At 37.7% G+C, this 23357-nt stretch overlaps 5 protein-coding genes and 1 pseudogene across 9 annotated transcripts; 3 read left to right on the top strand and 3 right to left on the bottom strand.

The window, feature by feature from the left end:
• Positions 1 to 211: 211 nt before the first annotated feature.
• Positions 212 to 2200, top strand: LOC111006981 (28 kDa ribonucleoprotein, chloroplastic). Its single transcript, XM_022279106.2, has 4 exons — positions 212 to 892; positions 986 to 1087; positions 1537 to 1818; positions 1934 to 2200. Exons 1-4 carry the CDS (start codon positions 329 to 331, stop codon positions 1994 to 1996), a joined length of 1011 nt encoding a protein of 336 aa, XP_022134798.1. The 5' UTR covers positions 212 to 328; the 3' UTR covers positions 1997 to 2200.
• Positions 2201 to 2354: 154 nt separating this feature from the next.
• Positions 2355 to 5394, bottom strand: LOC111006979 (protein-L-isoaspartate O-methyltransferase 1). 4 transcript variants are annotated; one of them, XM_022279102.2, is made up of 5 exons: positions 5112 to 5394; positions 4518 to 4673; positions 4044 to 4314; positions 3216 to 3380; positions 2355 to 2807 (listed from the first exon to the last, which is right to left on the bottom strand). In XM_022279102.2, exons 1-5 carry the CDS (start codon positions 5367 to 5369, stop codon positions 2557 to 2559), a joined length of 1101 nt encoding a protein of 366 aa, XP_022134794.1. In that variant the 5' UTR covers positions 5370 to 5394; the 3' UTR covers positions 2355 to 2556. The 4 variants fall into 4 exon arrangements, with proteins under 4 accessions (XP_022134794.1, XP_022134796.1, XP_022134795.1 ...); XM_022279104.2 differs by having other exon boundaries at positions 4976 to 5152; XM_022279103.2 differs by lacking the exon at positions 4518 to 4673.
• A 2293-nt stretch (positions 5395 to 7687) lies between these two features.
• Positions 7688 to 10839, top strand: LOC111006941 (protein SIEVE ELEMENT OCCLUSION B). The gene is made up of 7 exons (XM_088126031.1): positions 7688 to 8078; positions 8179 to 8283; positions 8440 to 8885; positions 8984 to 9093; positions 9189 to 9331; positions 9422 to 9904; positions 10030 to 10839. The coding sequence occupies exons 1-7, from the start codon at positions 7869 to 7871 to the stop codon at positions 10645 to 10647; spliced, it is 2115 nt and encodes a 704-aa protein (XP_087982157.1). The 5' UTR covers positions 7688 to 7868; the 3' UTR covers positions 10648 to 10839.
• Positions 10840 to 15570: 4731 nt separating this feature from the next.
• Positions 15571 to 17824, top strand: SOBIR1 (Leucine-rich repeat protein kinase family protein). Its single transcript, XM_022279695.2, has one exon. The coding sequence runs from the start codon at positions 15779 to 15781 to the stop codon at positions 17708 to 17710; it is 1932 nt and encodes a 643-aa protein (XP_022135387.1). The 5' UTR covers positions 15571 to 15778; the 3' UTR covers positions 17711 to 17824.
• A 314-nt stretch (positions 17825 to 18138) lies between these two features.
• Positions 18139 to 19787, bottom strand: LOC111007351 (centromere protein X). Of its 2 annotated transcripts, none has more exons than XM_088125981.1 (6): positions 19670 to 19787; positions 19497 to 19545; positions 19338 to 19378; positions 18944 to 18995; positions 18811 to 18864; positions 18139 to 18725 (listed from the first exon to the last, which is right to left on the bottom strand). In XM_088125981.1, the coding sequence occupies exons 1-6, from the start codon at positions 19691 to 19693 to the stop codon at positions 18622 to 18624; spliced, it is 324 nt and encodes a 107-aa protein (XP_087982107.1). In that variant the 5' UTR covers positions 19694 to 19787; the 3' UTR covers positions 18139 to 18621. The 2 variants fall into 2 exon arrangements, with proteins under 2 accessions (XP_087982107.1, XP_022135388.1); XM_022279696.2 differs by having other exon boundaries at positions 18944 to 18983.
• Positions 19788 to 21043: 1256 nt separating this feature from the next.
• LOC148210531 (protein JINGUBANG pseudogene) lies at positions 21044 to 22442 on the bottom strand (annotated as a pseudogene).
• Positions 22443 to 23357: the final 915 nt, after the last annotated feature.

Genomic DNA, 23357 nt, shown 5'->3' with positions numbered 1-23357 from the left:
GTGAGACAACAAAAATATGATGGAGACTATACGAGAAATTCATACCTTACCTTGACACGACCATCTGATTGTGGGCCAAACAAGGTTTTGGGCTTGGAAGAATCTCACTGGGCCTTGTTGTCCTGAGCCCAAAAACTCAGGCCTCGTATTCTTGGCCCATCTATTTCAGTGCGAGTGCGATATTTTTCCCGATAAGAAGAGTGGCCATCTAACTCTGTGTTCGTTCTGTGCCCCTTATCCTCTCATCACCGGCTGGGTGTTAGGCCTCCTCCTCTAAAACCCTTCTTCTTCTTCTTCCTCCTCCTCCTCCTCCTCCTCTGAATCAGAAATGGCTTCCACTTCAGCCACTTCAATTTTGAAACCCTTATCCAAAGCAGATTCTTGCCTCCTCTCCTTGCCCTCTGTATTCACCTGCAGACCTCCGCACTCCTTCCTCTCTTTCCCCTCAAAACTCATCCGCTTCCATCTTTCTTCTTCTTCTCATTCTTCGCCCTTTTCACTCTCTAAGAAGAAGCCCCACCCCTCGTCCTTGGTTTCCTTCGTAGCCCAGACCTCCGACTGGGCCCAAGAAGACGACACCATCACCATTGACCCCAAACTCGGCGGCGACGAAGAGGAAGAAGATGAACAAGGGCCCCATTGGGAGAATCAGGAGCTCAGTGAGACTGAGTCTCGTATTTCTGATTGGGAAGGCGAGGCCGAAGATGGAGGAAGCGAGGCCGAAGGGGAGGACGGTGAAGGCGGACTTCTCGAGGAGGAGGAAGAAGAAGAAGGCTCTTATGAGGAACCAAATGAAGACGCTAAGTTATTTGTTGGGAATTTGCCTTATGATGTCGATAGTCAGAAATTAGCCATGATCTTTGGGAAGGCCGGGACCGTGGAGATTGCTGAGGTGAGTAATTGAACATTTGTTTTCGCCTTTCTGTTGGGTCTCTTTTGGATGTGGATTTGGTTTAAGCTTTAAATCTGCTTGTGAGGATTGTAGGTTATTTACAACAGAGAAACAGATCAGAGTCGTGGTTTCGGGTTTGTGACTATGAGTACCGTTGAAGAAGCTGAGAAAGCTGTGGATACCTTCAACCGTTACGTAAGCTTCTGATGTTCAAATTTGTGCTTATATGCATTCATTTGTACCATTAACTTGCTCTTCTAGACAAATGACTCTAGCATCTGTGTTTCATGAATCTGAGGGTCTGTATGGTGTTTGAGAAAATGTGTAGTCTAGGAGCTAGGACCAACTTCTAGTTCTGACTCTCAGTTTGTTGAATTATAGCACCTTCTGTAATTTTCTGCTGGTTTGAATGTTTGGCGATGAAAATTTTGTCCATCTCTATCCATACTAAGGCAGATCTTTGTTCTCAACTTCTTAGCCGAGTCTTCACTTAAACTTCTGTTATGTGCTGTTACCATAGTATCTCAACTCAACGTTTACTGCTGTTTAATACTACTAGCATTTTTTAACTTCTCTAGCTTCTTTTTCATTGTCAATTCTACAGAACTTTATGTGAACATAAATTATATTTTCCCTTGTTACAGGAATTAGAGGGAAGGCTGTTGACTGTTAATAAGGCTGCCCCAAGAGGTGCGAGGCCAGAACGCACACCTCGAACATTCCAGTCGTCTTTCAGAATCTATGTGGGTAATCTTCCATGGGATGTAGATAATGCCCGCCTCGAGCAGGTTTTCAGCGAACACGGTAAAGTAGTAGAGGCTCGGGTTCTTTACGACCGGGACACTGGCCGTTCTCGTGGCTTTGGCTTTGTGACAATGGCTGATGAGACTGGAATGAATGATGCCATTGCTGCTCTGGATGGACAGGTATGAAAATTGAATTTTCTTCAGTTAAATATCTCAGTAAAACAAGTTAGGAGATGCAAACTGTTATCGAATCTCGTCAGCTGCTCACAAACATTGTGAAAATTGAATTGTGCAGAGTCTAGATGGAAGGGCAATTAGAGTAAATGTTGCAGAGGAAAGACCAAGGCGCAACTTCTGAAAGTGAAGCAAGATGAATGAATATCCAAAGACCGTTTCTCTCTTTGTTAACTTTTTTGTTTCCCAGAAGGTATAGGTGAGTTTTGTAGTGCCATTGTTTAGCCACCTTCTTAAAGTGTAATTTGATTGTCTTTTATGCTTCTAAATTTTCAAGTCTGTTATTGATTTGGATGATGTACGAGTTACAAATTTCGCAACTTCCACATCCCCTCTTCCATTTTTCCTCCCTCCATCTTCTTCATTACACTCTTATTTGGCCCAATTGAATGGAATTTATAAGCCAGACAGCACCAAAAAATTCACATTTAACATCTCATGTTTTATTTCCAGTGTCTGTTGATCTGAATGTTGCGAACTGGTTGAAGAAAAAGAAAGGAAGTGGATATAATATAACAGACCCAACTTTTTCCACTCCTTATTTGGACTCAACATCCATATCGAGGAATAATTTACAAGCATATTATTAATTCAATTCGATGCAAACGATAATTTAAAGTTTCTATACAGCATTTTTTGTTTTTTAAAAGAAAAGCAGCACCTGAAATTGATGACCAAACCAAATCAGTTGTCACGTAACTGTGCTTCTCGGCTGGTAAGAGGCACATAACGAACAGAAGTTTCATCGTGGATGTTAACAGAGCCATCAGCATCCTTGTCCACAACCTTCAAATCCTGGAATACGCTCCCAACTGGAATCACCATTCTCCCGCCTGGCTTTAACTGCTCGATGAGAGCTGGCGGAATTTCAGCCGCTGCTGCTCCAACATGAATGGCATCGTAAGGTGCACACTGTGCCCAACCCTGCCGGCCATCTACGGAATCCAACAACAATTAAACTCTCATTACAAACGCATATTAAAGCAAATATGCCCTCAAAGAAGTACCCCCGTCCTATTTCTGGCAGGGCTAGTCCCCCTCTGATCCTAAAAGTCATCAGTCGCTACTGTTCACAGAGAAACATTGTTAAAATTAATGTGCACGTGTTGGGGGAGAGGAGGGAAATCCTAGAGATTCCTGAAGAAGAATTGAACTCAAACTTACCATTACTCTCAAGAATGTACCATAATATGGTTTGCAATAAAAAAAGTCCAATTCAAAATGCGTGCCAGATACTAACTTCACTGCATTCTTCTTACAGTCAACTAAACTAGGAACAGAGTTCTCCATTCTAGATCGAAAGAAAATCTGTGCTCTAGAAAAGGGAAAGAAGAATGACATACCACCAACATGTACAGAGAGGGAACCTTCTTTCAGCAAAGGAGCAGCAGCACTTTTTTTAATATTCTCCATTGAGGAAACAACCAACTCAGGAATGTGTTCCACGCCAACTGCACGACCTTCTGGTCCGACCATCATCGCAAAGCATGCAGTCAAATATCCCGTTCCTGCCAAGGAGATCAAACATGTAAGTTCAGCTCAAATAAGTAGGAAAGTCGGGGGCAGGGCAAGGAAATAATAATTTGGAGTTAGAAATTTGAAAATGCAATCTCAAATGTGAAAAGATAATAAAAATTATATCTTTTAGGGTAGCAGTCGCACAATCCTAAAAAAATGACAGGAGGAAGTTTGTTTGCTTGTCTTTTTGGGTTAGCACATTACACCCCACCCAAAAACCAACTAGTTGGAAATACCACGTCTTAATGAATGAAGACTACAACCACTTACAATCAACTTGCACTTTCACTTGGGCAGTGCATGTTTAGATCATACCCTTATAAGACAGACCAGAATAATTCTTCTACATTTTGATTTCAATCTATACCAGTGGTTTCTTTCCTTCTGATGGGGGAAGGGTCGAGAAGTATGTGTAAAGATGGGGAAAAAATATCAATCCTTGAGGGATGTCCAAACTGAAAGCAAAATTTAGATGAAATTAACAGAACCAGAAAAAACAGATCATTAAATTTACTGATTAAAAGTCCAGACCAAGAACGTCTAAACTACTTAGAACTCAAACATAGTTGGGCCTTCTAAGGAATTCAACAATGATGATAAAACAAAAAAAATTCAAACTTCAATATGTAGAAGCTATTCGTTAGATGCACAACCTGAGCCAACGTCCAAAGCGTGCATTCCAGGTTGCAAGTGTTTCTCCAATAATTGAAGGCAAGTGGCATGCATGTGAGGAGCCGATATAGTGGCATTATAACCTATTGGCATTGGAGTATCAACATAAGGTGGAGTACCATCCGGCACAAAAAATCCCCTATCTATGCTCTCCATTGCTTCAGACACCTTCTTTGATCTAATCACTCCATAGTTGTGGAGACTGTCCACCATTTCTTTATTCGTACCTATCCCACTTCCAGTCCAGAACCTCTGCAATGTGATTACAAATGACATTGTAGGATCAAATTTTCTACCAATAAAAGAAAAAGACTTCCTCACAAGGAACACGATGAAACACACCAACAGAAGAAAATTCACAAGAACTTCCTAAAACTATCTGCCAACTCAAGCATTAATGTACGAATTTATCCATCTTCCAAGCGAACCTAATTCATTCTCATTTGCTCAAGTACCTTATTAAGCTTCACAGCCTCGGAAGTGGGGCCGTTTATTAGGACACTCGGACATGTATGCCGTTGAATTTCATAATCAAAAGTTTGCATACTCCAAGGAAAATATACCAGCATAAAATATACTACACATACCACTCGTACTAAAATCCCCTGAAACTAGACGCATTGAAAATAGATAAAATGATTAAGCTGAACATCAAAGAGTTTATCAAGAAGTTTCAAAGGGATATTTCTCTAGGGAACAATTATCATAAGAGAGCACTAAACAACAATTTATATGCTTAAGAACATATACATCAGATCAAAATGAATTAGGAACTCGAATTTGGTTCTAACCCAGTTAACAATGATCAAAAACTTCTTCTAGAATCGAAGAAGAAGCAGAACATGGTATACAAAATAACAAAACTAAAAAAGTCGGATTCGATTGTTGATGCACATAAATAAACGCGAAATACCTTCAAGGTGGGATACGGTTGGGGCAAATTATCCATTTAGGGAATTCCGAGTATCTCCAATTTCAAATTAACGTAAATCTTGGAAAGAAGAATAGAGAAGCGGTGGGAATTAGCGGTAGAAAGAGAGAGAGGGTACCTCCATCTTGAAAAGAAGACAATTACCCGTGACGAAATGAGGGTCTAGAAATCGAGGTAAGAAGGAGACAAAAGTGGCGGTAGTTCTAGAGGCAGAAGGAATCGTCGTGATAGAGGAAGGTAGGGCGGCGGGAAGGCGGCGGCGAGAAGAGGGACGGTTTAAGCAGAGTTCGAGGGGGGGAGCGCAGTAGCGGCAACCAAACGCTAATGCGAGTGTGAGTGAAGAGGCGGAGGCCGATGATATTTGAGTTACACTCATTTCTCCCTCTCTCCGCCCTTCTCGCTCTTTCGGAAAATTTATTATATAAAATAATTAAAAAATAAACCAAACTTTTGACAGCTGTCAAGTATCTACGCAGTCTACGATTCCACACCGTCACCGAATCACCCATTTCTCGCACGTGTGAGACTACTGGATCAGTGAAACGATCACAGCCGTAGATGTAGGACGGTAACTTTCCATTTTTCGTTGCTCCATCATCCATTTCTAATTTAGGGAATTCGAATTTTCTACGAATATCATTTGAGTTTTTATATTTAAGAGAGATTGTTTTATGAAACATTGCGGTGACAGTTTTAAATTTCCGGATTTATTTTAATTACAATTTGACATATATATATATAAAAATATTATAGTGCAACAATCATAATTTGATGCGAAACGAGCATAACTCATTCTCTTTCCTTTCCCATGTTTTTATTTTTTTTTAATGTAAAATGAAACTCACAACTTATTGATTGTAAATATATATAAATTATCGTAGAGTTGTATTCGCTTTGGCTTTTCCTACGTCACTTTATTTCTTTTGTAAAAATAAATCTTTAAAGACGAAGGAATGTAAAAGTGGAAATTTGAAATTTTGGCCCCTTCCATAATTCACTTTGTATTTATGACTCCATTTTGAAAAAAACTAATCTATGACCCCACTCTTCTTTATTTATTAATAATTTCATAATTTTTAAATGTGAAATTACCGTAGTACCTCCTCATGTTTCAAAATCAACATCTCTCCCTCCACAAATCTCTTTACCAATCTTTACTCCCTCCACAAATATCTCACAATAATTAATTACAATCCTAAATGTGCGAATTTAATTACAAAAAAGTCAAGATTACAAAAATCTCGGGACAATATTGCATTAAATGCTCGAGATTTAATTGATAACAATAGGGTCAAGAGGAGGGAGAATGTAAAAAAAAAAAAAGACCTGGAATTGGGATCTAGTCTTTTTTTTTTTGCATTATCTTCCTCTTAATTCCAGTTTCTTTTAGTGCTGTCAATTAAATCTCGGGCATTTAATACAACTTTGGCACAACATTTATGAAACCTTAATTTTTTTTACAATTAATTCCGAACAAATCTTATGCATTTATTCTTTGATCATGCAAATCTTTAGAAAAAAAATGCTAAGGGTTGAGATCGGTGGATAATTTTACTTAAAATAAACAAGGATATTTTGATAATTTTACGAAGATAAAAAATGGAAAGGGGTCTTCTAGATGAGCTATACAATGGGGTTAGAAACCCAATTTCCCATGTAAAAGAAGTTGAGAACTTGAAACTACGGTGGTTGTCGGTACTTCTCTCCCTTTCTTCTTTCTTTCTTTCTCCCTCTGTCTTCTTTCATTCTATAGTTTTCTTTTTCCCTATCTTCCCTTTTTTGTCAAGGTTCGTCCTCCTCTTCATCTTCCTCTCCATTATTCTCTTTTTTTTCTTCTCTATTTCTCTCCCTTGGCCTCTGTTATTCTTTCCGTTTCTCATCCCTACTTCTTCATCTCTAAACCAACCAAAATCGATCGACCACGTGATCGAAGTTGCAGGGTCTTCAAACACCGACGAATTCCGATGAATAAAAATTGAAAATTTAGAAATTCAAAAATCTATTATATACCAATTGAAAGTTTAGAAACACTTTGTAAAGTTCAAAGAAGTAACCTTAGTTGCCAATTAGTCGAAGGTATTACCAATATAGTTAAAAAGGATCATATATTCAATCTACCCCTTCTGTTTCAATATATGCATGAAACACAAATTACTTAGAAGTCACAATATAAGCCTTCAAATCAGACCCAAATATTTATATAACAAAAGCTATAATGTAAACATTTGTAAAAATAAAAAAAAAAGAAATTATAATAATAATAGTAGGGCCATACATTGCTTGATGGCATTGTCTTTGGAGAATTTAGCAGCTAACAAAATGCATTAATGGCCCCTAAGGAACACAATGCCTATAGGCTATAGCCCTGAATCTCTTTCCATTTCACCTATCTCCCCTTTGTTTTATATCTCTGTCCTTTTCATGTAACACACAGCTTCCTTTCTTCTAATTGATACCTTTCATTCTGCCATGTTTTTTCTGAAAGTGAAAAAAAGTATGAGCCTGCTCATCTGGATGAAGATAATTCCAACTTTAACAACAAATTTCCAAAGCATCTTTTGGCCCAAAGAAGAACAAAGACTGTTTAAAATCTCTCTCAGTTTCCACAGAAACCAATGCCATTTCAGGCATCATCTTAACCAGAAATTCCCAGTCCCTTTATGGATATAGTATATAATTCATGGAGTCACTAGCTTTAGCTTTTGTTTCAACTCCAGTTGCAAGCAAGGAACCACTTCAACAATGCTTTATTCCATCTCACTATGTTATATAAACCTCTACACATCCAAATTCTAGATCACCAAACTAAGAATTTCATACTAGTATCAGTTTGTTTTTTGCAGCTAACTCTTTTGTTCAGTTTGCTTGGTTTGATATGGCAGCCCACACTCGCCCAGCTCCCAAAATGCATCAACTGATCAAAAGTGACAGGAGAATGTTCTCTGCCTCTGATGACAATGCAATGACAAAGCAAGTTCTCGCAACTCATGCTCCGGACGGGCGCGAGGTTGATGTCAAGCCCATCCTACTCATGGTTGAGGACATCATCCGCCGTGCCACTCCCGATATCAGAAAAGTTCTTGATGTGAAACCAACCCAACCCCTTTGATTTTCTCCATTTGGCTTTCTTTCCAGTTCTTTCACTTAAAACTGATGCGTTGATTGTGGTGTATGAAATGATGCAGGGCAGTGACCAGCATATGGAGATGTTAGAGGAACAGATCAGTTCAGCAGAAATGGATGGAATGCTTGAATCTCTGGCTCATGTCATAGAGAAAGTCGGCAGCAAGGTCGAATATATACACATTTGCCCTCTGAAACTTTTTGAATTTTGTTCCTCTACCATTTCTGCTATGTTTAAGATGTAAAGGCTCTTTTTTTTTTGCTTCTTTTTGAACTTTTTGACACTGAGAGCTATTGAACTTTTGATGATTCTGTTACTGCAGCTAGCATGTAAGTGCTCAGGGGGAGATGCACATGCCACAACTATGGCTATACTGAACTTGCTCTCAAACTACTCATGGGATGCAAAAGTGGTGATAACAATGGCAGCCTTTGCCGTGAGCTATGGACAGTATTGGCTTTTGGCTCAACTTTACACAACCAATTTGCTAGCCAAGGCTCTGGCTCTGCTGAAGCAATTGCCTGATGTAATAGAGCATTCCAATTCAGTGAGACCCCAATTCGATGCGCTTAACAAACTCATCCAGGCTATGCTGAATGTAACGAAGTGCATTGTCGAGTTCACGGAGCTACCGTCTCAATACATTTCACATGACACGCCTGCAATGTCGGTTGCCATAGCTCATTTTCCTGCAGCTGCATATTGGACCATCAAAAGTGTCGTCGCTTGTATGTCGTTGATCGAAAGCCTTGTTGGCTTGAGCCATGAGTGAGTGATGCATTCCAATCTACTCAACAGTATCTTTGTAAGAGATCGAGCCTAGTCCATAATTATGAATCAAACTTGTTTTCACTGATATGTTTCAGACGGATCATGTCGACCACCGAAGTATGGGAACTTTCGAGCTTGGCTCACAAGGAGACAAATATACACGAGCATCTCCAGACACAGCTGGATCTTTGCTTGCAACATATAGGTGAGAAAGCAAACATTTGATTTGACAGTAACTTGCAGACCTCAAATTGTATGCTGAAATGATTAAAAAAAAAAAAAAAAAACCTTGTGATGCAGATGGGAAAAAACATTTGGAGGCCTATCAGAATCTTGTGAGAATTACAGAAACCCTTCACTTGGACAACATGAAGATTCTCAGGGCCTTGATTTCTGCAAGAGATGACATACAGCCTCTCTTCGATGGTTTCTCGAAAACAATGGTTTGATCACAAATCCAATAGTCTAGTCTTCAACTGCTACTCTGTTGAATCTAAACTAAAGAGTGGGCTTTTTCATTTTGGCACAAGCAGGTTCACCTTGAGGTTCTGAAGAGAAAACACGTGTTACTGTTGATATCAGATCTTGATCTATCCCACGAAGAGGTTATGATTCTCGACAACCTATTCAAAGAGTCGCAGCAGCGACAGGAAATCCGATACGAGATAGTGTGGATTCCGATCATCGATCGATCAATCGAACAGCGGGACAAGAAGAAACACAAGTTTGAGCAGCTGCAAGCGATGATGCCATGGTTTAGTGTCCATGACCCTTCAATAATCGAGCTCCCAGTCATAAGATACATAAAAGAAAAATGGAACTTCACAAAGAAGACAATTTTGGTGGCTTTGGATCCCCAAGGAAGAGTATCTTCCACCAATGCCCTTCACATGCTTTGGATATGGGGGAATCTGGCCTTCCCTTTCACTTCAGAGAAAGAAGAAGCCCTCTGGAAAGCAGAGAGCTGGAGACTCGAGCTTCTCATAGATGGCATAGATTTATCCATTCTCGACTGGGTATCTCCACTTTCCCAAATCTTTCACCACATTCTCCAAAACCCCATCTCTCGTTTAAAGTAAAGAATTGACAAATGGGGTTTGTTTCTTTTTTTTTTTTTTTTTTTTTTTTTTGTATTCATCAGATGGCAGAAGGGAGATACATATGCTTGTTTGGAGGGGAAGACATGGAGTGGATAAAGGACTTCACAACAAACACAAAAGTAGTAGCAGAGGCAGCAAAAGTAGACTTACAAATGGCGTATGTGGGGAAGAACAACGCGAAGGAACGCGTCAGGAAACTGACAATCATGATCGGAGACAACAAACTGAGCCATTGCTGGCCAGACTCCACATTGGTGTGGTTCTTCTGGGCCCGATTGGAGAGCATGATGTACTCAAAGCTGAAATACGGGAAAACAGTCGAAAACGACCAAATAATGCAGGAGATAATGACATTGCTGAGCTTCGACGGGAGTGACAAAGGATGGGCGATTTTCTTCGGAAGAGGAGGGGAGATGACGAGAGCGAAAGGGGAAACTGCGCTGAGCTGCATATTGGCATTCGACAAGTGGAAGGAAGAGGCGGAGGAGAGGGGTTTCTTGAGGGCATTGGCGGAGTATCTGCAGCAGCTGCGAACCCCACATCACTGCAACCGCCTGATTCTGCCGGGGGTGGCCGGAAACATACCGGAGAATGTGGTGTGTGCAGAGTGTGGGCGGGCCATGGAGAAGTACCTCATGTACCGATGCTGCGTTGAATAAATTAACCCCCAAATCAAGAATTCGGTATCCTAATTCCTAATTCTGTAATCTGTGATTCTATTCTCTTTTAGTTTTTTGTTTTGGGGATGTTTGATTGGAACCGTTTTGTTGTAAAAGAGAATTATCTTTTAGTTGTGTGATGTAACTTATTACTTGACTTGTGCCAATAAACCATACTAAAGTTTTACTTTCTCTCTCCCTCTCATGTTCCATTCTGTCTACCAACATTAAGAGAATATTTTGCATATTATTTTTATTTTTAGGGATAGTGAATCCTCCATCCGACCTAATTTTGTTTCCAATCCTAATTATATTATTTTAAAGGAAAAGTTTCAAAACCTTACCTTTTTAGCCTTTCAGATTTGACATAAGCGTCCCTAGCTTTTTAATCCTTCGATTTATTTCATAAGTTTCAAAATCTTTGAGATTTTAATAATTTAATTTCTTTTAATTCATAGACTACTGAAGTAAACTAAGTCAGCTCGTGTGTGAATTTCAAATAAATTTGAAATTTGAAAGTTTAGAATATTTACAAAATTAAAATTAAAAATAAACTTCAAATCTCTCCCCCTCGCCGTGTCTCTCTCCTTTTTGGTGCATAATTTTAAATAATATTTTACCTCATCAATATTTAATTTAAAGAATAAATGAAGCATTATTAAAATTTCAAAAACAACAAAGGTAAGCCTTTACAACTTCGGACTAAATAAAAATTAAATTATCTCAAATCTCATAGATAAAAATGGTAAGATTTTGAAATTTAAAGGCTAAATAGAAATTCATCTCAAATATTTTTCAATTTTAGATTTCTAAAAAGTTGTACTATTTTCTAATTTCTTGCTACTATTTGATAATATTTGTATTTTAACATACATATCAATTCATGTACATAATTTTACAAAATTACATATATTTACATAATATGAAAACTATAAATTGTCAAAAAAAAAAAAACTAATAAAAGTAGTCAGCCGCCTTCAAAAGGAAAAAGTGGCAATGAAATTCACGTTCTAGAATTTCATCTCAATTATTACCCTTTTTTAGTTTTTTTTTTTCTTTTTGTAAAATAAGGAGACTTTGACTTCTTTTTTTTTTTCTTTTGAAACTCAAAATAGTAAGGAGACTCTGACAATTGACTGTCACAAAACAAAAAACAAAACCAAACTTCATAACTTGTGGAGTGGTTTCGCAGAATTTTGAGACCTATGGAATACAAACTACTTATCAAGAACGTGTGGTGACAAAAAATTCCATAACCCCAAAAAAAATCCCAACAATTTGAATTAAATCATGAATGGAAATATTAAGTGATTTTTTATTAAATCAATTTGGATTTAATCAAATCAACTTAGAATAAATGCACCAAATAATAATAATAATAATTAACTTTAAATTCTTTTAAAGACATTGTGAGTTTTTACAAATAAAAGAAAGTTGAAACACATCTTTGATTCTAAAATTTGAGTTTAGTGTCTATGTCGTTTTTGTTTTTTTTTTTTTTGATAACCTAGGAGTCGACAGCCCTTTGGTCTGGTAGAGTTCCATTCCATGTGATTTAAACCGAAGACCTCAAGGATATTCCTTGAGGAGTCATCCCTTGAGAACAGTGTCTATTTAGTCCTTGAACTTTCGAAAATCACACTTTTAGTACTAGCGATTTGAGTTTGGTGTCTATTTAATCATTACACTTTGAAAATAGATACTTTAGTCCTTGAGGTTTGAAAAATATGATTCCTGAATTAAATTGACCGTTAGTTAACTGACGAAGAATTGACTTGACATTATTGACACGACAATTTTTAAATGAAGACTCTCTGTTTAATTTATTTTAGTTAACTCACGATCAACTTAATTCAATGATCATTTAGAACTATTTTTCAAACTTTAGAACAAAGAGGGTCCATTTTCAGAATTTTGAACTAAATAGATATCAAATTCAAACATATTTTGCTCCAGAGAGCTCAAATTCATTGTCAATCAAAATGAAATTATTATAGTTTTCTTTTGAAAAGTAGATAAAATAAAGTTAAACTTAAAACAAAATCTTTTTTAATCTCATCCTAAAAGTTAATCTAAGAAATAAAACTTATCCGTCTCCATGAACGCAATTTATCTTATTGAGAATATGTCTCATCGCATTCTAACATCTTCGTTGGTGTGAAAGATTTCATACCAAATCCTTAGCCAAGATCAATCTGATTCTACCCAAATTTATAGCTTACTTGATAGAGTCTTTTTGGAAAAACTATTCAAAATGAGACCATCACAATATACTTATAGCTATTATAATCCATTATATGCATAATTAAAATGTATTTTATATTTTTCTTTCACTTATCTAACGATTATTAATAAAGCATGATATTGTATCATATATATTAAATAATATATTCTGTGGAAATTCAACAATATGTCCCTACATGCACAATCACCAAAAAAAAATATATTTGAAAATTACAAAAAATTTTACTTGCATTAAATCAATAAAAGTTATATCCATGCCTTCTTTTTTTCCACATCTCTTTTTTTTCTTTTAGCCGTTTTTGTTGGGTTTATAAAGTGAATGTAAACAAAGTCTAACTAGAGAAGAGCATAATCTATGATATACATAGACAATTATCTCTATTGATACGAGACATTTTTAGTGAAACCAAAATCAAAGCAATCATAATAGTCCACTAATTCATAATCTATTTTTTAATTATTCAATTGCTTTTAACATTGATTGTGAATCTTACTCTTACGATCAATTCGTGCACCAAGGGCTTAAGTCATTATTTCCCTTCCAATACTCAAACTGTGATAGTTAGCATAAAGTCCAAAAGACACACCTAAAATTGAGAATGAAGTGATATTTAAAACTTTTCTTTAATGGAAGAAAATTAATGAATTACAGGAAAAGACATTGTTAAATTACCAAATTAATATTTCTAATTTGGTTTTACTTTTAATCTACTCTTTTAATTTTTGAAAGTTTTAATTTGACATAACATTGGACACTCGTTTCAATTAGACTCTTATGATTTAGTTAGACTTTACAAATGAACTCTAAATAATATTTACTCTTCTAAAAACTCACTCATTTTACTCAACCCTAAATTCTTATATAGTTACTTAATACCAACCTTTTGCTATGTAAACGAAAAACATCACATAATATGGTGACAGCTTGTAACATTGCAACAATAAGATCAATTTCTAGATTTAAAATTGTTATAAAAAAAATTTTGGACCAATTTATTAATTTACAAAAGGAATCATTAAAATCTTTTTGGACCAATTTGTTAATTTAATAAAAAGTAGAAAGCAATAATGTTTTTTTTCAAAGGTAATTATAATAATGTTGACAGAAAAGACGTAATTGGTGTGGGACCCGTAAACGGTGTCAATTTAAAAGCATTGAAACAATCAAGTTGATCCAACGGCTGATAATAGCTAGAAGACCAGTGCCCCTGGCCCCTCGACTCGTTGACTTGACTCGCCAAGCGAAAGGGACTTTACGTGTATTGACTCGTACACTTCGGAGAAGTTTCGAAGTAATTGAATTAGAAAATAAAAAATAGATAGAAAAAAATATATTTATGAAAGGCGGAGCAGGAGCAGGACTAGGAGCATCTTAAGATCTGTCGTTTGGCACGGGCAGAATAAAAGTCTAATTTAATGGAAATCTTTCGTTCGGTTTCTGATTAGTGAAATTTGGACAATTTTCATATTAAGTATTTAGTAGTTTCATAATAATATTTAAAAGCACAGTTTTGTAGCATTTGATTAGGTAGTTCAAAATTCTAAAAATACTTAAAAATTCTTTTAGTGATTACTATTGAGTAATTAGTAATTACTATTTTTATCTAATACATACTTTAACATTCATGGGGGAGTTTTTTGTTTGTAAGAATATTATTTTTGTTACTAATTAGTAATTGGTTTGATATTCAATATAAATAATTTTTAAACTAGTTCTTTTTAAAAGATTTCTACCTCTAAAAACTGCAAATTCTCTATGAGGATGACGCAGGAGGGTTTCCTTTTTTTCTTTTTAACAATATTATAGTTCAACAAGAGACTGAATGTACTGCTAGTATAACTATTTGTGTGAATAGCCCAGTTTGAATAATCTACCAAACTAATACAGAAACAGATATCTATATTTACATATCATTTAAAAAAAAGATCCACTAGTAAAATAAACACGCTAAATTGATATAGATCAACCAATGGCAGGGATATTGATTTACATCACTCTACTAAACTTTCTTATTCGTTTTATTATAATTTCTAAATTTGTAAATTTAATTATAAAAACATTTCTAGTGGAAGAACAAACACGAACATAACTCAGCAATTAAGTCATCGAGGTTGGGATTGGTGGAGTCAAAACGACGTCGAATTGAGCTAGAGATGAGTCGGGATCGAGCTGAGACGCGTCGGGGTTGAAGCGGGGATGAAAAATAGGGGAACGGGGCACTGCAGGCCACTTGGGCCGAGAAGACAGTGTCTCGGCGCTAGGGGACAGCGTCGCAGCGCTGTCCTCGTGGGAGCGCGGGAGCGAGTTTGCGTCCGTAGCGCCATGGCGTCGGGGACAACGCCATGACACTGTTTTGATGTTTATAAATATTGTTGTTCGAGTTTAGTGTTTTGCAGCCGAAAAAGGGTTATTGTCTAACCGATTGTGAGCCATTTTTCAGACGGTTTCGTGGCAGTTTCAAGAGAGAGGTTCGAACATGGACAGAGGCATTGGGCTCATCAAGATCAACATATTCAGGATAATTAGATCTTGAATTTTGTGAGATTTTCATTCCTATACCTAAATATTAATTGTGTAAAATATTTAGAAGCTAAGAGGCTTTTTGTTGAGACCTCTAGAGAGAGGATATTTTGGGTGTTAGAGATGGTTTTGGATTTATGTATCTTCTTGCCCTAAAATTAGAGTGTATCTCACTGTGAAGTGTGAATAATTAAGTTGAGGAATCAGACCAACTGCGGGCGTCGCGTCTGCGTGGATTAAAATGGGCTCCATCGATCCAATGCGTTCCATTTTTCACTGACACAGCCGCCTATAAAGAAGAAGAACACGTCTAAGTTTACTGCCAATTCTCCCCTGCCTGAAAATTCAATCCTACGCTGCCGGAGAATGCCTAATCCTTCCTCCACACTCCTTCCATTCTTGGCTTTCCTCTCCCTCCTGTTCCAAGTCCATGCCAGATTAAGCCTCGATCCTTCAGATCTCAGAGCCTTCTCTATCATCAACAATGACTTGGGCATCACCCACCTCTCTCACACCCCATGCGACGTCGCCGGTGTGTTCTGCGAGAGGCGGCTCTCCGGCAACGGCACTTATGTTTTGAGGATCACCAGGCTCGTATTCAACGCCAAAGGTCTCGCCGGTTCTCTTTCTCCGGCTATTGGACGCCTCACGGAGTTGAAAGAGCTTACGGTTTCTAACAATCGCCTCGTTGACCAAGTACCGCCCCAAATTGTTGACTGCCGGAAACTTGAAATTCTCGATCTCCAAAACAACCAGTTTTCTGGAAAAGTTCCATCTGGATTGTCCTCGTTGATTCGCCTTCGAGTCATCGATTTCTCGGCGAATAAGTTCTCGGGGAGTTTGGATTTCTTGAAGCAGTTTCCCAACTTGGAAACTCTCTCGATTGCCAACAATTACTTCACCGGGAAAATCCCACCTTCGATTCGTTCCTTCCGCAATCTTCGAGTCTTCAACTTCTCTGGAAATCGCTTTCTCGAAGCTGGTTCAGCCCCCATCGTGAAAGGCGTCGAGTTCTACTCAGCAACCGAAGTTCCCAAACGCTATAAGTTAGCTGAGAATTCCAGTACCAGTACGAGAGACAAGCAGCACAGTGCCGCCGCCGCCGCCGCTACAGCACCAACTTCTAGTGCTCAAGCTCCATCTCCAGCGGCATCCCTTCCTCATCGACATCGGAAGTATACAGCAAAGAAGATTATTGCTTGGATACTTGGATTCCTCGCTGGAGCAATTGCTGGAAGCTTGTCAGGGTTCGTCTTTTCTCTACTGTTTAAACTCGTCATCGCAGCTATAAAAGGTGGAAGCAAGGATAACGGCCCCTCGATCTTTGCTCCTAAATTAATAAAACGAGAGGATCTGGCTTTTCTAGAGAAAGACGATGCGTTTGCATCGCTGGAGCTGATTGGAAAAGGTGGATGTGGAGAAGTTTACAAGGCCGAGTTACCAGAAAGAAGCGGGAAAATGTTTGCGATAAAGAAGATTACTCAACCCCCAAAGGAAGCGGCGGAGTTAGCTGACGAGGATAGCAGGTTAATGACCAAGAAAATGCGTCAGATTAAGTCAGAGATCAGAACTGTAGGTGAAATCCGGCATCGGAATCTGCTTCCTCTTGTGGCCCATGTCCCCCGTCCTGACTGCCACTACCTTGTCTACGAATTGATGAAGAATGGCAGTTTGCAAGATATGTTGAATCAGGTTTCGTTAGGAATGAGAGAACTAGATTGGCTTACTCGGCATAAGATTGCTCTTGGAGTGGCATCTGGGCTTGAATACCTTCACATGAATCATACCCCTCGTATAATTCACAGGGATCTCAAGCCTGCAAATGTTTTGCTCGACGACGACATGGAAGCTCGAATTGCTGATTTTGGGCTGGCAAAAGCAATGCCAGATGCCCAAACTCACATGACAGCTTCAAATGTTGCAGGTACTGTAGGATACATTGCACCAGAGTATCATCAGACCTTGAAGTTCACAGATAAGTGTGACATATATGGTTATGGGGTTCTCCTAGGTGTTCTGGTGATCGGGAAACTTCCATCCGATGAGTTCTTCCAGGACACAGATGAGATGAGTTTAGTTAAGTGGATGAAGAATGTTATGGCTTCGGATAATCCTAGGAGAGCCATTGATCCGAAGCTCCAGGGAAATGGCTGGGAGGAGCAAATGCTCTTGGCACTCAAAATTGCCTGCTTTTGCACTATGGATAATCCAAAAGAGAGGCCTAACAGTAAGGATGTCAGATGCATGCTGTCACAGATCAAGCACAATCTACCTGAAACTCCCTCTGAGAACGTCTAGAATAATAAATGAATGTAAACGAATGTTATCTGCATTTAAATTCTACTTCCAAAGATGTATGCTGCCAATCTCAGATATCCATATATAGAAATATTTGTGTTTCCTTTCCTCTAATCCCCTGCTTGCATCTTCCAAGGCCCAACCTGACCGTCAATTTTGGAAATGAAAAAACAAGGTCTATAAAAGATGGGGACCATTGCAAACAGGATATCCTAGCAATATGAACCCTGGATAGCATTTTAATGGTCATTCCCTACTGCCATATCGATCATTCCCATTCTGGTGGCTTTTTTTCCCTTTAAAAATCCCCTTGGCATGGCTTTAAGATTTTGAACACTATTTTCTCCCTTTCTATTTTTCTGCTTTTCTATCTTTTATTTTCCCTTTATGAAAGAAAGGCTCATCTTGCTATTATTTACGAATCATCATGATAAACAGACTCGTGCTCATACAAATTCTTTTATTGACCGCTTGCTCCACCTGGAAAAAACTTCTTTTCATGCCGACCTAAGAGAAATGCTTTTACAAATACCATTACAGCTTTTTAACGATCCGGCAAGAGGAATCTAAAACGGACAGGAAGTTCTGAATGCTGAATTTTTAGGAAGCACTATGAACAATATCGTTGAGAAGTTTTATTCACGCCAACACCATGTTGCATTCTCACTATAAAACTAGGAAGAAATTTAATAACTCTCCCCACTCTTTCCACTTTCCCAATTCCAAACTACTCGAAACATGTACCAATAGTACCCCCCCCCCCCCCCCCCCCAATCTCTATTTATGAGACCTTTCTTGTAAATAGAAAACTCACTCATTAATGACTAATATAGGCCAAACAATCGCTCCATATAATCCAGAACTTAATTTTCAAGAGCAGGACATTGAAATATGTGAAACGGAATGCTACCTTAAAAATCCAGTAGTAACTGTGGCAGAATTCTCTCCAAATGAGTGGCTTCAATTCTGCTAATACCTTCTGCTTCAGCAATTGTTGCAGCACGCTGTACAGCCTCTGCATATTAAAAAAAGTTATCCAAAAAACAGAAGGAAATGATATTAGACACCAAATTAAGTATCTGATTTTTCACCGTAGATACCTGAGATAAATATCTGTAGTAGTTTAGAGCTCAACTTAAGTGCATTTGCATTGGCTGCACGGGAACAGCAAAGTAAGAAATGGTTTCTGAATCTCTAAGTAATCATTCAAAGAACAAGTAAAATTAATGTTACCTGACATTGGTCTGCTCTTCTTGGATGTTCCAGCCTCAACCTGTAGTAAATACTTAAGCCAAATATCAGCTCCACCGGTCTAGTCGAGAAAGAATCTTACTACAAGTTTGCAACAAGATAGGTAACTACTGATGGATGCACATTTGTAGTTAAATTCGCTAGCATACATATCCAATCTCTGCATATATACTTCTGACATTTGCATACGTTTGGTAGTAGAATTGTGCACTATATTAGTGGACTCGTGATAACTTCAAGAACTAACTTGAGCACTCTAGGAATTACCCTAGCACCGCTGACATCGGAACGCAAAATTGAAACCAACATTTTCACAAAAGAAAACAATAGCGACTAAACAGAAATTTTCGCGAGAAACTCTGGGAAGGGAAATCACCTCGCAATCCATAGCATCAGAACTCTCATTTCTCTCGCGCTCTGCAGCAATGTGAGCAACCAAATCGGAATGTAAGAAATCATCGGGAAAGGAGAGGAAACAGGGAGAATGGAAAAATGAGAGAAGAAAGATAGCAAGAACGAGAGAGTGAGTTCGAACCAAGTGATCTCCTGCTCCACTCGAGCTTGAAAATGGCGTGGATTAGATCCTATCAATTACACAAACAAACAGATGAAAATGGTAAACACAAACATCGTGGACATTTAACAGAACAAACAACCAACGAATTGAACTTCAGTGCAAACGATTAATGATGGAAATGAAGGAATTACATGATCGAATGCGCTCTCTTCCATAGGGAACGAAACCGGCGACTACGACACCGCCACAAGCAACTTTCAAATTTCAACTTGCCCACACCAATAGTTCTGATTTGTTTTCTGATTGCCTTGCCGCTAGTTTTAGCTTTTCTATGCATCCTGTTGGGCTTATGACTTTTCTGCCGTCTATTTGGATTTTGGACTTCCCCTTCGGCCCAAATATAAGGCATGCAACCAAAAAATCTCTCCCGCGTGTCAAGATTTTTACTTTTTAATTAATAATTTTTATATTTTTATTTTTATTTTCTAGAAGGTAGATGAGGATTTTTTTTTTTAATAATGTAATCTTAGAAGAAAAAATAGAACTTGATAGTTTTGAAATTAATGACAAAAGTAGTTTGATAAATTGTGGAAATTTTAGGAAAGATGCATCATTCCTTTGATTTGTTATGTTTTTGTCCGTAGTTTGTCATATATCTCAAATTAAGACTTAAAATGTCATGAGTTCGAATCTTCATTCACATACGTTGTACTAAAATAATAATAATAATAATGATAAAATTTACATGATCTCCTAAAATGAATAAAATATTTCATACAATTACTGTGGCATCTAGTAATGATGAACCTTGTCCTATTCAACATTAAATATATATATTTTTTAGTACAACATGTTGGGGGAGTGGATTCGAATTCACAACCTCTTGATTCGAGGTATATGTCAATTACCGCTAAAATATGCTCACTTTGATATTCAACATTAAATATTTGACAACTAATTATTATTTTAAAAAATTTATGTTTTTGCATCTCTCTATTTTAATTGTTAAACATTTAATGGCAAGTAACACAAGCTTCATCTCATTGTTGATTAACCAAATATTTTCATTCTCTTTTCTCGCCTCCTCGTTCTCTCGTCCTCCTCATTTTTCTCTCTTTCTCTTTCTCTTTATTATCTTCTGTTCTCACTTTCTATTATATGTGGCATGATTTACGTGTCTTTACCAATTATTTTGTGCGACAAAAACTACTCCACTTCTATAATCACTTTGAAAAGTACTTTAATATATATTAAATGAAACTACATTTTAAAAATATTTATTTTAAAATTTCTCAATTTTAGAATTTTTTTTATTTAATTACATTATTTTAAAACTTTTTCCATTTTTTTCCTAAAACAAGACTATTGCATAAGTCTTTTGTTCCTAAAAAGAAAAACTATTTTTTAATACAACAAGTGAGATAGAGGAATTCAAACTCATGACCTCTTATCAGCCAGAGGTACTAATTACCGATAAGTTAAGTTTATATTGACTTAAAAAGAAAAGAAAATTGTTTAGTACTTTTAAAAAGAAAAACTATTGCATATTGTTGGTTAGTAATAGATTAGGTAAATGTGCATATTTGTCTATATGAATTAATCTTTACAAGCAAATATTTCAATCCCCAAACTACAGAAATGTGCATTTTAGCGATGGACAAATTTATTGATGGAATCAAAAGTAAGCAAAATCAACGGCATCGATCGAAACATCAAAGCGTCACATTTTACGAAGCGCAACCCTCCAAACTCTTATTTCTCCGTCCAAACTCGCACTACATATCAAACTCCGGTCGCCTCCAACCGCCGCCAACGACTTCACCGGCGACCCGTGCCCTTCCATCACCGCCGCACATCGATAACCGTTTCTGACATCACCTCTCCAAATCCTCACCGTCCGATCCGCGGACCCACTGACTAACAAATCCCCCACGCTGTTTAAACACAACACAGCCCCTCCGTGGCCCCACAGAGCCTCCACGTACGCAATCCGGGCCCCACTTCCCTCCTTCTTCCACACCATTATCGAACGGTCACTGCTCCCCGAGAACAAAACCGAATCCTCGCCGTTCAACGCGATCGCATTCACCGTCGATTTGTGCTTCTCCAGAGCCGCAACCAACGCGTGCTTCTTCTTCCTCCCCTGTCTCTCCCACACTCCGATCACACCATCCGCGGAGCCAGTGTAAACGACGCCGTTCTTTCCCACGGCAACGGCATTGACCGCGTCGTCGTGCGCGCTGACCGACGACAAACATTTAAGGTCCGAAGCGCTCCACACCTTGAAACTCCTGTCCCAGGAAACAGAGTAGACGAAACCCCCGTCGACGACCAGCCCCGAGACCGCGTCCCAATGCTGAATCCAGAGGCGCCTGTGGTGGCGCCGTACGCGGACGTAATTTCCCGGCGAGAGGAAGCGGTACAGCCTGTCTTTGAGCGTGGGGAGGGTGGCGAGAAGACGGTGGCGCTTGGAGGGGGTGGTTATTTTCCAGACGCGGATCTTGCAGTCCTGGTGGGCGGTGAAGACTTTGGCGGCGGAGAAGGCGATGGACTTGACGGAGCCGGAAGCGGCGTCGTTTGTGCGGAGGGTGTCGATTTGGAGGAAGGTGGATAAATCGAAGACGGAGATTTTGTTGGTGGAGCCGGAGTAGAGGAGGCCGTTGTGGGATGCGAGGCAGCTGATGTTTGGAATTATTGGAGCGGTGGGGGACGAGAGAGAGAGAGTGGCGACGCATTGGTGATCTGAGATTGTTTCTCCGATGCTGTACATTTCTGAGGAAAGACTGCCGATGGGGACGACGGTCGCCTGCACAGGTTTTATAAACAAAAATAGGATGCATTTTTAAAAAATATTTTAGTGATTTTGAAAAAAAAAAATTATATAAATTAGATTTATTTTTTTAAAATTAATTGTTTAATTTACTAAATATGATCCAGTTATGTAATGCCAAAATCAAACACATTTTAATCTCGTAATTGTTCCATTGAATTTGATGATATATATTTTTTTCTTTTTCATAAAAGTTTCTAATTATATTTTTTTAAAACAAATATTTTTACATTTTTTTAATTGTTAAATGTTAGTGGGATACTTACTGTCCCTTATTTTCATGTTGATTTGTTTTTTTAGTATAACATGTGGGGTGGGGAATCGAACTCACAACCTCATCTCAAATACCGTTGAATTATACTCACTTTGATATTTTCGTATTTATTTGTTGACAGTTTTTTAATTATTTAAAAAATAGAAAACATATTTATTTTTCTAAATTTCGCTCTAGTATTTATAAAAACATTCTAAGATTAACAAAACTACTTTGATCTCTATATTTTCATTCTTACTAGAATTTTTGTTTGTAATAATTTAATCATTTACTTTTATATTGATAACTAATTAATCTCTTAGTTTTAGTTGATAACAATTTAATTATTGTAGTTTAAAATTTGTAACAATTTAACCTATAAAAAAAAGTTGTTGATTTTTTTATATAATGATTTAGTCTTTATAATTTCTAAATATATTTTGGTTTTTATTGGTTTATCAATCTACCTATTATACAAGAAACTTAACAAAACTTGTTATGATAAGGACTAAATCATTATAAATTTTAAACTTCAATGAATAAATTTGTTATATGACAAAGTTAGAGTGTACACTGCAATTAGTTTGAATTTTGAAAATATAGGAAATAAATCATTATCAATAAAATTGAGGAACTAAGTCGTCATTTTAACAAAATTATTTTCTAAGGGGACTGAATTGAGAATTCGTGGGATGTGGTGCACGTGGCAGCGGTGGGATGTTTTGACATTCTTTATTTGCCACGTGGCATGACGACAGTTGATGAGGTTCTTTTTGTTTCGTCTGGAAATTTGAGT

This window comes from Momordica charantia (assembly GCF_013281855.1).
Source record: "Momordica charantia cultivar OHB3-1 chromosome 6 unlocalized genomic scaffold, Mcharantia_2.0 BLBB01000006.1, whole genome shotgun sequence".
Taxonomy (NCBI): domain Eukaryota; kingdom Viridiplantae; phylum Streptophyta; class Magnoliopsida; order Cucurbitales; family Cucurbitaceae; genus Momordica; species Momordica charantia.
Note: the sequence above shows the minus strand (reverse complement) of the source record. Positions and strands in the feature narration are given on the sequence as shown.